The sequence below is a fragment of the Ciona robusta genome, chromosome 1, assembly GCF_009617815.1.
Source record: "Ciona robusta chromosome 1, ASM961781v2".
Classification (NCBI taxonomy): domain Eukaryota; kingdom Metazoa; phylum Chordata; class Ascidiacea; order Phlebobranchia; family Cionidae; genus Ciona; species Ciona robusta.
Genome location: NC_143235.1, coordinates 12,740,956 through 12,752,277, shown reverse-complemented (window position 1 = coordinate 12,752,277; position 11,322 = coordinate 12,740,956). Strand labels below are relative to the sequence as shown.

The window sequence follows — 11,322 nt, the reverse complement described above, 5'->3', positions numbered from 1 at the left end:
AGAACATTAAAATATGGCATACAAACGTCCATATATAGAACATAATGTAAACCCAATGTTCCAACACCGGGGTAATCAGCCTGTACCTCCCAACATGATGCCAGGCAACTTTTTTGGCCAACCAAGACAAATAAGCAATAACCAACCTGATTTACCAATAAGACAAAACTTCTTCAGTGGCCAGAATCCCTATCCCATAGTAAGACAAACCATGCCACCCCATCAGATGCATGGACCTGCTAACTCAATGGTAAACAGAATGCCTTTTATGGCTAAGGAACCAATAATGGGACAAAACATGCAATGTTTTGGAGGACCAATGCAAAATCAACAAACACCTTCGCATTTTAGAATGAGGGGTATGTACATTTAGAGATTTAAATGTGTTTTTTCTAATTATTTATTTGTGTTTTGATGTTGTTTTTTCTAATTACTTGTTTGTGTTTTGATGTTGTTTTTTCTAATTACTTATTTGTGTTTTGCTGTTGTTTTTTTCTTAATATTTATTTACTTATTTAAAGTTTCTAACAAATTGTTTTTTTTAATTAAAAGTATTTATTTAGTTATTTAAATATTCTAAATATATTATTTTAATATTTTTTTTAAATATTTTTTTCTAGGTATGCACCCCAACCGGAACAGGTTTATGAACAGACCTCAACCACCACCAAACCAAAACCATGATATGAATGTATTTAACAATGTTCGAATGACACATCAAATGATGGGTGACAATTTCCCTGTCCAGAGCTTCACACACCAGTCATGGAATTGCCCCATGAACACCCAAACTTTTCAGAGTGGTGTAAAAAGACCTGAAGTAGCTTCGCAAACAGGACAATTTTGCAAAAATTTCCAGAATTCGTCAACTCAGTCCGGTGATGCGCTGGTTGTGGAAGGTTTTTTAAAAAAGATTGGGAAACACACGAATAATTTAAGCAAAGTTAGTGCAAAGGAAGATATAACATCAAAGCCACAAGACATAAAGGTAAATTTAATGTAACAAAATATTGGTTAAACCTATTAGAAACAGAATACCTGTAATATATAGTAGGTTGGGGCAAGACGGGACACCTTTGGCACATAATGTCCAAATATCCAGATCGTGTTTTATACAATTAACCATGGCCTATGGGAGTTGTGAGGATACGGATTTATAATTCTTTGAATGTTTTCTGTTTACTACTAAATGGGACAAAATAATAGAATGAAAGGTGTCCCATCTTTCCCAACTTACTATAACTAATATCAATTCTCTACTACATGAAGATAAATAAGTTGTATTCAGAATCAATTATTCTTATAGAATCAAATAAAGTTAAGTTAGTTAACTATGTTTGGATTTGCATTATTGTAAATGTCAGTAATGCTCTTGTTTTGTTCCAGATGTGTGAAGCTCAGCGTTTACGACGAAAAGCTGATGAATTGCTTGAAAAACTTGAATCAATTAACGAAAGTGGGAAATTATTCAATGCAGAATCTGCTGCTATATACAAAGTATGATATTTTTTATTTTTAATAGTATATGGTTAGATTTTTTACTACTAGTTTGGACAATGGATTATTTCATGAGTTAGACACATTAACGTGTGACATTAAATGCTTTAGGGTAAAGTCTGGCGAGAACAATTTTTTTTGTCACATTTTTAGCTTTTATTTGGGAAATAGACTGATCATTGTACTATCACCACTGTATAGTGTTTATTTTAAGACATGTTTGTAAGATAGGCAATTAAACTGTTTATGCATTGATACTGGGTACTCAGGGTATATACGCATACCTTTCAAACCTATCATTAAGCGCATATGTGCTGAATTTACATCGAATTTCTTCTTTAGAAAGATCTGGATACAATTTTAACAACTCTTTCCAATGAGGCCGTGATTAAGGGATTAAAAAAGAAAATCGAACAACGTAGAAAACGTAGGTTAAGAATTAAGAAAAAGAAACACTCAGTTTATCTCGTTGAGAAAGAAAGGAGAGAACGAATTGAGGAAAAACATTCCCAAATTGAAGATTGGTTAAAATCGGAAAAAGTAAAACATGAAACGCAGTTACGAGTGAGTCTGCCATACCATTAAAAATTATTTTGTGCTTTATCTTAAATAGTTTTACTTTTTCAGTGTTAGTTACTTATTTTTTGTTAATTGTTTTGTCAGCTTTGTGATTTTTTTTGAAATTATTTATTTTTAGTTTTGCAAATATTTTTTTAAGTTTATTTATTTTTTCCATTGCAATTGTTTTTCCGAGTTTATTTATTTAAGTTTTTTATTTCTGCAATTTTTTTTTTCATTTTAAACTGCAAATATATTTTTGCTTTGAGTTTCATTTTTTCAGGATAATGAGATGCAGCGACAATTGGATGAAGCTTTGACTGAAGTTCGAAAGGAGGAATCTACTTTAAAGAAATCTGTTGATCTTATAAATGCTCTCGATAAGCTAAGAAAGGCTAGACTTCAAACACTTAAGTCATCAGGTATACAGTATATACTATATATATGAAATATATAGGCCTTCAATATATATATATATATAAATAAAAACAATTATCCACAAAATTACATATGCGGTAAAGGTAACTTGTAGGCGGGCATAGGGTGTATTGAACAGCCACGCAAGGATAAAGCAAATTACACACATTCACTTAAATTAGGACTCTTCGATTACGGTATCAAAGATTTAGAAATATTTAAAACAAAAAGACAGGATATAGGGACAAAACAACAGTTGTTAAAACATGCTTATAGTAAAAACATATTTACTTGATCGGAAAAAAAATAGGCGTGGTCGCTACTAGGGATGCACATTACAGAATTTCGAATCCGTGAGATTCGAATCCTTTTGTATTCGAATCTAATTACGAGATTCGTTATTCTGTTTAATGACGTAATTACACGTCATCTCATATTAACAATTTTTGAAACTTATCAATTTTGAAACTTATCAGAAAAAAAATATTTTTGTGTTTGTGGGACTTTCAAGAGTAAACGTTTCGTAACGTCTTTTCATAACCTGCTATACGTTTCATGACGCAAAAACTACCCAATAGTACAATTTTTGATCATTTTACAGCTCATGTTCCAACAAGGCGGGTATGAAAGAGTCAATAAACTGACTTATGTGGGTAAAATTATTTTTTCCTATAAATATAAAAAGATTCGAAATTCTAGATTCGGAATTCTAGATTCGAAATAAAGTATTCTAGGATATCCTAGAATACCTAATTATTCTGTAATGTGCATCCCTAGTCGCTACCTATTTACACCTCCCTTCACTGTAAGTATGTTATTTCAACCAAACTTCCAGGTAGAGAAGTTCCATCTGATGTTATGACGAACAACTTCCATGATTTGGTGGAAATTACAAAGAAAAAACTTCAAAGTCAAATTTTTAATGTCGAGAAAAAATCCAACGCTCTGAAAATGTTCGTGGAGACAGAACAGAAAGAAGTCCGAAGTCTTCTGATGAAGCAGAAGAAGATAAAGGTAGAGAAACGAAGAAAAAAATGGGAAGATGAGAGAAAACAAAATCTGTTCGGAAAGTTTGAATTAGGTAAGTAAACGAATGTAAATTATTTATCCTCGCTCAGGATTGCAGAGTTGATTTGATTAAAAAAGGAAAATATTTTTATTTATAAAATCCAGTGTGTTTCACGATACGCACAAAAAAGGGGATATTTTTACAATCCTGTCCTCACATTGTTGGCAACAAAACGATTTTTTTTTTTAAATACCGCCCATAGATGTATATTTAGTTTTACTAAATTAATAAAAAAAAATTATCTACCAGATTTTTTTTCATACCACTGGTAGCAGAAGTAACAGAATTCTAAATTATTACTTGCGAAACTTTGTACAAAAATCCCTTCTTCTGGAACTGCTTGCCTCGAAAACTTTTTTAAATACATATACCACATTATTTTTAATACGCCTTGCAGCAGAAATAACAGAATATTAAGTTATTACTTGCAAAAGTTTGTAGAAAAATCCCTTGTACCAGACTTGTAAAACTCTTTTAAATACCACATTTTAATATGTTCGGTACCAGAAGTAACAGATTACACGTATTACTTAGGAAAGTTTGTACAAAAATCGCTTGCACACATTTTGATAAACAAATGTACAACATCTAGCATATTATTTGCTGCTTATATTTGTCACCATACTAACATGGTAATTAATTCCAGAGTTGGACGCTTTTGACCCAATGTGGCCGGTACATCAGTTACATCAACAATCTCAAGTTGATGTTAACACGCTCGTGGAATACAGGTTTTTTATTTAACTTTCTCTTGCTTTAACCGGGCATCCTGCAAGCGGTTGTTTAATTTAAAGTGTATGTTTTTTGGGAATATGCAACACGCTTGTGAAATGCATGCTTTTTATGTTTTAGATTTTTTTGCTTTAACTTTAAAATTTGAAATTATATTCGAATATAAAAGAATTATTAAGACTGTGTTTTAACAACTGTTCTTTTGTCTTCGCCACCGTAATTGAAAAGACAAATAGTTGGGATTCTTTATGTTATGTGCCGATAATTTGTATTTAAAATACTTCTCATTTTATTCAGACGACAATGGGATCAGTTTATAAATAACGAGGGAAGTGAAATCCCAATAAATTGGGTTGAACCTGTTCAATCTCCAAGTGAACGATGGAAGAAATATTCCGTCGAAAATATCTCGGTCGATCAAAAGTTGCCGCAATAACTGTTGTGTGTTTGCAAATGCAGACATATCCTTTTGTATCCTCTTATTTGTGAATTAAAAAACCCAAAAAAATATTCACCCACAAAGTAACATATTTGGTAACTTGTAAGCTGGCATGAGGTGTATGAAACAGAACACCTGTGTTATAACGACTGATGTTTTTTGGGCATGCAAGGATAAAGTAAGTTGCATTCATCTACATATTTTATGATAAGTTTTATTGTGGAGTTAGTAGAAAGAAATTGAAATGCATGAGAAATACTAATACTAGTGTTTGATTCGGATTCTTGTTTATTAAAAAAAGGTATGCCAAATGTGTTAGGCGAATTTACACTGTTTGCAGATGTTTCGCGAAATTCCTTTCAGATTTTTTGAGAACATTTCATTTGAGATTTTTTGAGAAAATTTCGTTTCAGATTTTGTGGAAAATTTGTTTTAGATTTTTGAAGAAAATTCATTTTCATTCTTCATTATGTGTTATCTAATTCCAGGCTTTTTTGTTACATGCTTATTAAAAGCAATTGCACTGTGTTATTTCAGGTTTCTAGTTTTTTTTGTGATATATAACACATACAAAATACAATGCAAGCTGTATGGTGGCTGGGAGAAAAATCTGATTTGTCTTTTAAAGACAAAATGAAAATACCCGAAGTCTTGAAGGAAAATGACGTAAAAATTAAAGTCGCTTATTCAGGTCTGCTTAAACATTACTCAAAACATTGTTTGTTAACTTAATTTATGTATGTACTATTTAATAAATGTTTTATGTCATTTTAGGTTTAAAATTTTTAGGTAAAAGTTGTAATTAGTGTTTTATCACTTAAATGTACTGTCAAAATTTTGTATGTTATTTTAATATATATATGTATTGTCATAATATTGTATTACAACTTGTATATATGTACTATTTGTAATTAGTGTTTTGCCTCATATTAGGTCTAAAATTTCAGGTAAAAGTTGTGATTTATGTTTAATCTCTTCTAATTGAAATTTTTTTAATAACTTCAGTAATTTTTTTTAAATATAAAATTTTCAAGTAACTATTGCAACTAGTTTTATCTGTATTTTACATTGACTTGTTATGTAGGAGTGTGTGGTTCAGACTTTCACATCATGAAAGGGGAAATGGGAAAATTTTCTGGCAAGCAAGATGGAGTGATACTGGGCCATGAGTTTTCTGGGACGGTTGTTTCAGTTGGTGATGCTGTAAAAGAATTGAAAGTAAGCCTTGTTTAATTCAAACAAAAAAGTTTACTGTTCTATTAGGTCTAGAGCCGTGGGAAAGTGGTTAGCTCACCTACCTCTAAATTAGAGGTAATGGGTGTAAGGCTTGCCGCTAAGATATAAGCAGTGGCACAACTAGGGGGGTTCAGAGGTCGCAACCCTCCTTTCATAACCTCTGGGTTACAGGCAGGCGCGCTAAACACTATACCATGCCGCCGGACGTGTAATAATTAAAAAGTGATTTACATAGTGGTTTGCAGTTGGGTGACCTGGTGTGTGTAAATCCTAATGAATGCTGCGGTGCTTGTCAGTGGGGACGAGAATCGAATCCACATTTTTGTGAATCCAACCTTTGTGTCGGTATCAGCATGAATGGGGGATGGGCAGAGTATTGCATTGCTCCAATTGAAAAGGTAGTTTATATTAAATGTTATAAAAAGTAGCCATAGGCTTCCCATGTTTGACACTATAAATTTACCTGCATTTTAACAATCTCACTTCAGATTTTGTTCAAAATTCCAAAAACATAACACCGATGAAACTAATTTAATTTGATATTATAAATTTATGATGAACAAGTTTAAATTCTTTACACTGATTGTTTGTAATAATTAACGCTATCAGTTTTTTAAAGTTTTGTAACGAAAGTTGTTGCACTTTTTTTTCCTCTGGGTATATGTTTTTTAAATGTAAGCGTTTTTTAACAACTGTTGTTTTGTCGCTATATCCTGTCTTTTCGTTTAAAATATTTCTAAATTTTCGCTACCGCAATCGAAGGGGCAAATAAAGTTATTAATAATATATTATTATTAGGTCTACAAACTGCCAGACAATGTTAACCTAATGCAAGGAGCTCTTGCTGAACCGTATTCATGCGTTCTTCGTGGATGGAGACAACTTGGTGATCTTCCAGAAAAAGATGCAAGAATCCTTGTTCAAGGAGCAGGTATCATTGGATGTTTGTTCTGCACACTTCTGCATCATCATGGCTTTACTAATGTCACTGTTGCTGAAATAAATGAGGGGAGAAGAAAACTTTGTGCAGGTGACTTGTGACTGTACATTGTATCTTTTTTTTATTGTTATTTTATTTGGGGGGGAATACTTTTTATTTGTGGCTGATAATTTAGACAACTTATTAGTGACTACTGGGTTGGAGCGATTGCCGTTGTGTCCCCAGTGTTGACTATGCGTTGTATCTGTAGTATTTTGGTTCAAGTGATTATAAATTGTTAATGTGCAACACTGATCGCCTCGTGTATGGAATTATGACAATAGATTATTATTCTAAAAATATAGTTGAAAAGCATGATAAATCTAAATAAACTGATTGAATATGTACTCATCGTCTGTGATCGATACTAAGCATATTAAAATACTACAGTATCTACCATAACCAAATAACATTCCCGATCAAGTGCTACAAAAATATAAAAGAACAAAAATCTACAAATTTATTTCAATAAAATATATGTTTGCTTGAGAGATAGCATCATCAGACTCATATTCAAATGGATTTTTTTCCTCTAGAAAAAAAAAACTAGAATCCTAAAATGATTTGTGTGTCATATAATGATATATGTTTTTGTTTAGACATGAAACTTGGATTCGATGTTGTTCATCCTCAAGAAATTGATCTTAAGTTTAAGGGGAAAGACACCGATTACTATGGTTACTATGTTGTTATAGATTGTACAGGAAATACTAAAGCTGTGGAAAAGGTTAGTTTTTCTTCATTTATGTTGATGTGCCACAAAATGGATTGTCTTTGAACTGCCATATTTTTACCTACTTGCATAGCTGGAAGAGATGTACATTGAAAACAAGATACAGCGCATAGAGAATGCCTAAAAATTCTTAATTTGAACATACATAAAATAAAAAAAGCCCCCTCCCCCCAAAAAAAAAATTACCTTAAAGGTACAAACGTAGTAATGTAAACAAGGTGTATAAAACAACTCGTGCTATAATGACTGTTGTTGCCTCGCCACGCGAGGGTAAATAATACACATCATTCTTTCAATATGTTCTACTTACCCTTAAATAAATTAAAAAAAAACGTTTAAATTTAGGCATTTACTCTTTGTCGCCGTGGTGCAACTATTTGCATATTTGGATGCTGCCCTGCTGGTGAGACCATGGCTGTGGAACCTTTTCAAATTTACTGGAAAGAGTTAAAGATAGTCAGTTGTTTCACCAACCCAAAGTGTTTTGAAGGGGCATTAGAGCTTTTAAAGGTTCTTGCCGATAAAGGATATCTTGTGTATGAGAAACTTGGTATAAAAATGTTCGACTTAAAGCAGTACGAAACTGCTTTTGATTCTTTGAAAGCAGGAACTGCTTCTAAAGCTGTTTTTAAAGTTGCTGGTTAGAAAAAATCCTTTGTTTTGATGTTTGTGATCATGTTTGAGTTGTATGTGCAAATCATTTTTTGTTCATTATATATAGCCGTGTGCATTGTGTTAAAGAAAAGATGATAAATATTTGCTCCACAATGTGGTAATTATTAACCTCCGCAAATATTTTTTCGAATCGTGTTTGTACCGCATGGGCTCAGGAAGACTCGCTGCATATTTTTATTGTAACTGCACTGCTGCATTCGCTGCCAATATTGCTTTAAGGTGTTATTTAAATAAATTTATTTAAGTTTCGCTTGTAGTGTAGTTATTAATTGCAATGGAAGGCTTGTGGTGGTTAGGTTCAGAAAAACAACTTTCATTGAAAGAGGATCTCTCTATACCTGTGGTTAAGTCGCAACAAGATGTAAAAGTGCAAGTTGCATTTTCAGGTGACCATAATTTTTTGTTATATTTTTAAATATGTTTACATGTGTACTTGTATGCTGGCTCTTTCAGTAGTATAAGTACAAATGTAAACATATTCTCGCCAAAAGAGTAAAAAAAGGTATTATTTTCCCGGCCACAACTAGATTTTCAAAACAGGAACATGCCTGGCAGTTAATATTATTTTACATATATTTTGTCACAGGTGTTTGTGGAACCGATTTCCACTATATGCAACCAGGACAAATGGGCAAGTTATCTGCCAAGTTTGATGGTGTCATTCTTGGACACGAGTTTTCTGGAGTAGTAACTGAAGTTGGTGCAGGAGTGACACATGTTAAAGTACCAATGACCAATTTTTTTTAAATTTAAAGCATTTTTAGGCAACACAGTTACATATGTGGTAACTCCCAAGCAGGCACGAGGTGTATGAAACAGGACACCAGTGTTATAACACCTGTCGTTGCCCCTCAACATAAAATAAAAAGTATAAGTTTCATTCAATGATATGAAAATAAGTTGCATTTATTGATGAAATATATAAAGTATAAAATACGTTGCGGGTAAAATAAGTTGCAGTCAATGATTAAATGTATAAATTATAAAATAAGTTGCATTTAATAGTTCATTTTTTGTACTTAGGTTGGTGATAATGTAGCAGTGGATCCTAACAACTGCTGTGGGGTATGTCATTGGTCCATTCAAAGGAATCCACATTTTTGTGAAGTGAACAAAGCTATCGGAGTCCATACTAATGGGGGTTGGGCAAAGTATTGTGTGGTACCAGCCAAAGGGGTAATCTTTAACATCTGCATTAGACCTGTAATAATTTAAAAATATATTTTAACATTTGCATTATGCCTGTAGCAGTTTGAAAATGTATTTTGCATTAGGCCTGCAATTTAAAAATAAACTTATAAATTAAAAATATTTAAAAAAATATTTAAAAATGTTTTTTTCCTTTTTATTATATTTTTGCAATATGAAATATTTTTTTTGCAATTTGAAAACTTTTTTTTGTTTCAGGTCTACAAACTGCCAGACAATGTTAACCTAATGCAAGGAGCTCTTACTGAACCGTATTCATGCGTTCTTCGTGGATGGAGACAACTTGGTGATCTTCCAGAAAAAGATGCAAGAATCCTTGTTCAAGGAGCAGGTATCATTGGATGTTTGTTCTGCACACTTCTGCATCATCACGGCTTCACTAACATTACTGTTGCGGAAATAAATGAGGGGAGAAGAAAGTTATGTGCAGGTAGTGAACTATTGTATGTAGTGCCATATTTTGTTTACCAATTTATAATGCGCAGGTGTATTATTCAGCTATAAAACATATGTTATGATTATCCGAATAAAAAAAGTGTTTCTATTGTTTATGTATGTTTGTTATAAGTAAAATTGCTTATATTTATGCATGGGGATCTTTCAATCTCTTAAAAATTTGGTGATGTGTTCTTACACATTTAATGCTTGGCAGATACAATATTAAATAAATCATGATTCAATGTCAATTGCAGAAATAAATTTAAAACAATTTAATCACTGTTTAATCTGTATTGGAAAAAGTTAAAAATAACACGATAACTTAGTAACTTATGGATATATATGAACACATTAGGATGTTTTTATGTTAAGGTAAATAAATCATGATCTTGTACCGGTAGAATCTAATGTCTTTGCAGATATGAAGCTTGGGTGTGATGTGGTTCATCCACAAGAGATTGAGTTAAAGTTGGCTGGTAAAAATGTTGACAATGAAGGCTTTCATATGATCATTGATTGCACTGGGAACCCAGCAGCTGTTGAAAAGGTTTCAACATTATAATGCTTATTATTTTTTTATTTGTTAAAATTTTAAGATCAAATTAATTAAAATAGTAAAGAGCTGGAAAGTATAGCAACAAAACAACAGTTCTAAAACATGAAACTACTTGGGTAAAACTGCCAAATAAAAGTGTGGCTACCCACAATACACTATAAATTGACTCATATTGAGTTACTTAATTAAAGCAAATTAAAAAGTAACTTTTTAAAAAATATTTTTAAGATGTTTGATTATGCTCGGAGAGGAGCTACTGTCAGCATGTTTGGATGCTGCCCTGCTGGTAAGAAGATAACAATAGAGCCGTTCCAAGTTTATTGGAAAGAGCTGAAAATTGTTGGGTCATTTACCAATCCACTTTGTTTTGCTGATACCATCAATTTGCTTGAAGAATTGGAAAAAAAGAAACTACTAGATTTTAACAAACTTGGTATCAAGGTGTTTCCACTGAAAGATTATAACAATGCATTTCAAGTCCTCAAAAAAGGAGATGCATCTAAAGTTGTTTTTCAGTTGAATTGAACTATGTTTGCATAAAAAACTGTTTGTTCAAGAAATACATAAAAGGATAAAGTGTACGATGTATGTCTGATCATATAGCATACCAAAAAACGCCTGAATATTTGTCTCAATCTGCTTGGTTCGTTAATTTAATTTTAATCGAAAAAGGATCAGAGTTCGAAAAAGGATGTTTATTCAACGTTATATGATTGTTCCTTTTTGTATATATGTAAATATTTCATTTCATTGTATACGTGTCGCTCGTTCAAATACCAGTGCA

The 11,322-nt window shown here is 32.1% G+C and overlaps 3 protein-coding genes across 3 annotated transcripts; all 3 read left to right on the top strand.

Annotated features, from left to right (window-relative positions):
• The first annotated feature begins 13 nt into the window (after positions 1-13).
• Positions 14-5,248, top strand: LOC149743372 (uncharacterized). The gene is made up of 8 exons (XM_089874873.1): positions 14-359; positions 621-988; positions 1,387-1,497; positions 1,840-2,061; positions 2,339-2,477; positions 3,308-3,553; positions 4,188-4,272; positions 4,571-5,248. The coding sequence occupies exons 1-8, from the start codon at positions 14-16 to the stop codon at positions 4,707-4,709; spliced, it is 1,656 nt and encodes a 551-aa protein (XP_089730999.1). The 3' UTR covers positions 4,710-5,248.
• Positions 5,249-5,262: 14 nt separating this feature from the next.
• Positions 5,263-8,585, top strand: LOC149743371 (uncharacterized). Its single transcript, XM_089875005.1, has 6 exons — positions 5,263-5,403; positions 5,797-5,930; positions 6,194-6,346; positions 6,747-6,978; positions 7,527-7,654; positions 8,006-8,585. The coding sequence occupies exons 1-6, from the start codon at positions 5,292-5,294 to the stop codon at positions 8,303-8,305; spliced, it is 1,059 nt and encodes a 352-aa protein (XP_089731131.1). The 5' UTR covers positions 5,263-5,291; the 3' UTR covers positions 8,306-8,585.
• A 15-nt stretch (positions 8,586-8,600) lies between these two features.
• On the top strand, positions 8,601-11,118 carry LOC149743370 (uncharacterized). Its single transcript, XM_089875018.1, has 6 exons — positions 8,601-8,721; positions 8,922-9,058; positions 9,359-9,511; positions 9,743-9,974; positions 10,402-10,529; positions 10,767-11,118. Exons 1-6 carry the CDS (start codon positions 8,610-8,612, stop codon positions 11,061-11,063), a joined length of 1,059 nt encoding a protein of 352 aa, XP_089731144.1. The 5' UTR covers positions 8,601-8,609; the 3' UTR covers positions 11,064-11,118.
• Positions 11,119-11,322: the final 204 nt, after the last annotated feature.

Excerpts from the sequence above, each read along its gene's own strand:
- LOC149743372 (XM_089874873.1), top strand. The coding sequence starts at position 14 with ATGGCATACAAACGTCCATATATAGAACATAATGTAAACCCAATGTTC. Across the intron at positions 989-1,386 it reads CAAAGCCACAAGACATAAAG|ATGTGTGAAGCTCAGCGTTT; the intron begins GTAAATTTAATG and ends GTTTTGTTCCAG. Across the intron at positions 3,554-4,187 it reads GTTCGGAAAGTTTGAATTAG|AGTTGGACGCTTTTGACCCA; the intron begins GTAAGTAAACGA and ends AATTAATTCCAG.
- LOC149743371 (XM_089875005.1), top strand. The coding sequence starts at position 5,292 with ATGCAAGCTGTATGGTGGCTGGGAGAAAAATCTGATTTGTCTTTTAAA. Across the intron at positions 5,404-5,796 it reads AATTAAAGTCGCTTATTCAG|GAGTGTGTGGTTCAGACTTT; the intron begins GTCTGCTTAAAC and ends CTTGTTATGTAG. Across the intron at positions 5,931-6,193 it reads ATGCTGTAAAAGAATTGAAA|TTGGGTGACCTGGTGTGTGT; the intron begins GTAAGCCTTGTT and ends AGTGGTTTGCAG.
- LOC149743370 (XM_089875018.1), top strand. The coding sequence starts at position 8,610 with ATGGAAGGCTTGTGGTGGTTAGGTTCAGAAAAACAACTTTCATTGAAA. Across the intron at positions 8,722-8,921 it reads AGTGCAAGTTGCATTTTCAG|GTGTTTGTGGAACCGATTTC; the intron begins GTGACCATAATT and ends ATTTTGTCACAG. Across the intron at positions 9,975-10,401 it reads GAGAAGAAAGTTATGTGCAG|ATATGAAGCTTGGGTGTGAT; the intron begins GTAGTGAACTAT and ends ATGTCTTTGCAG.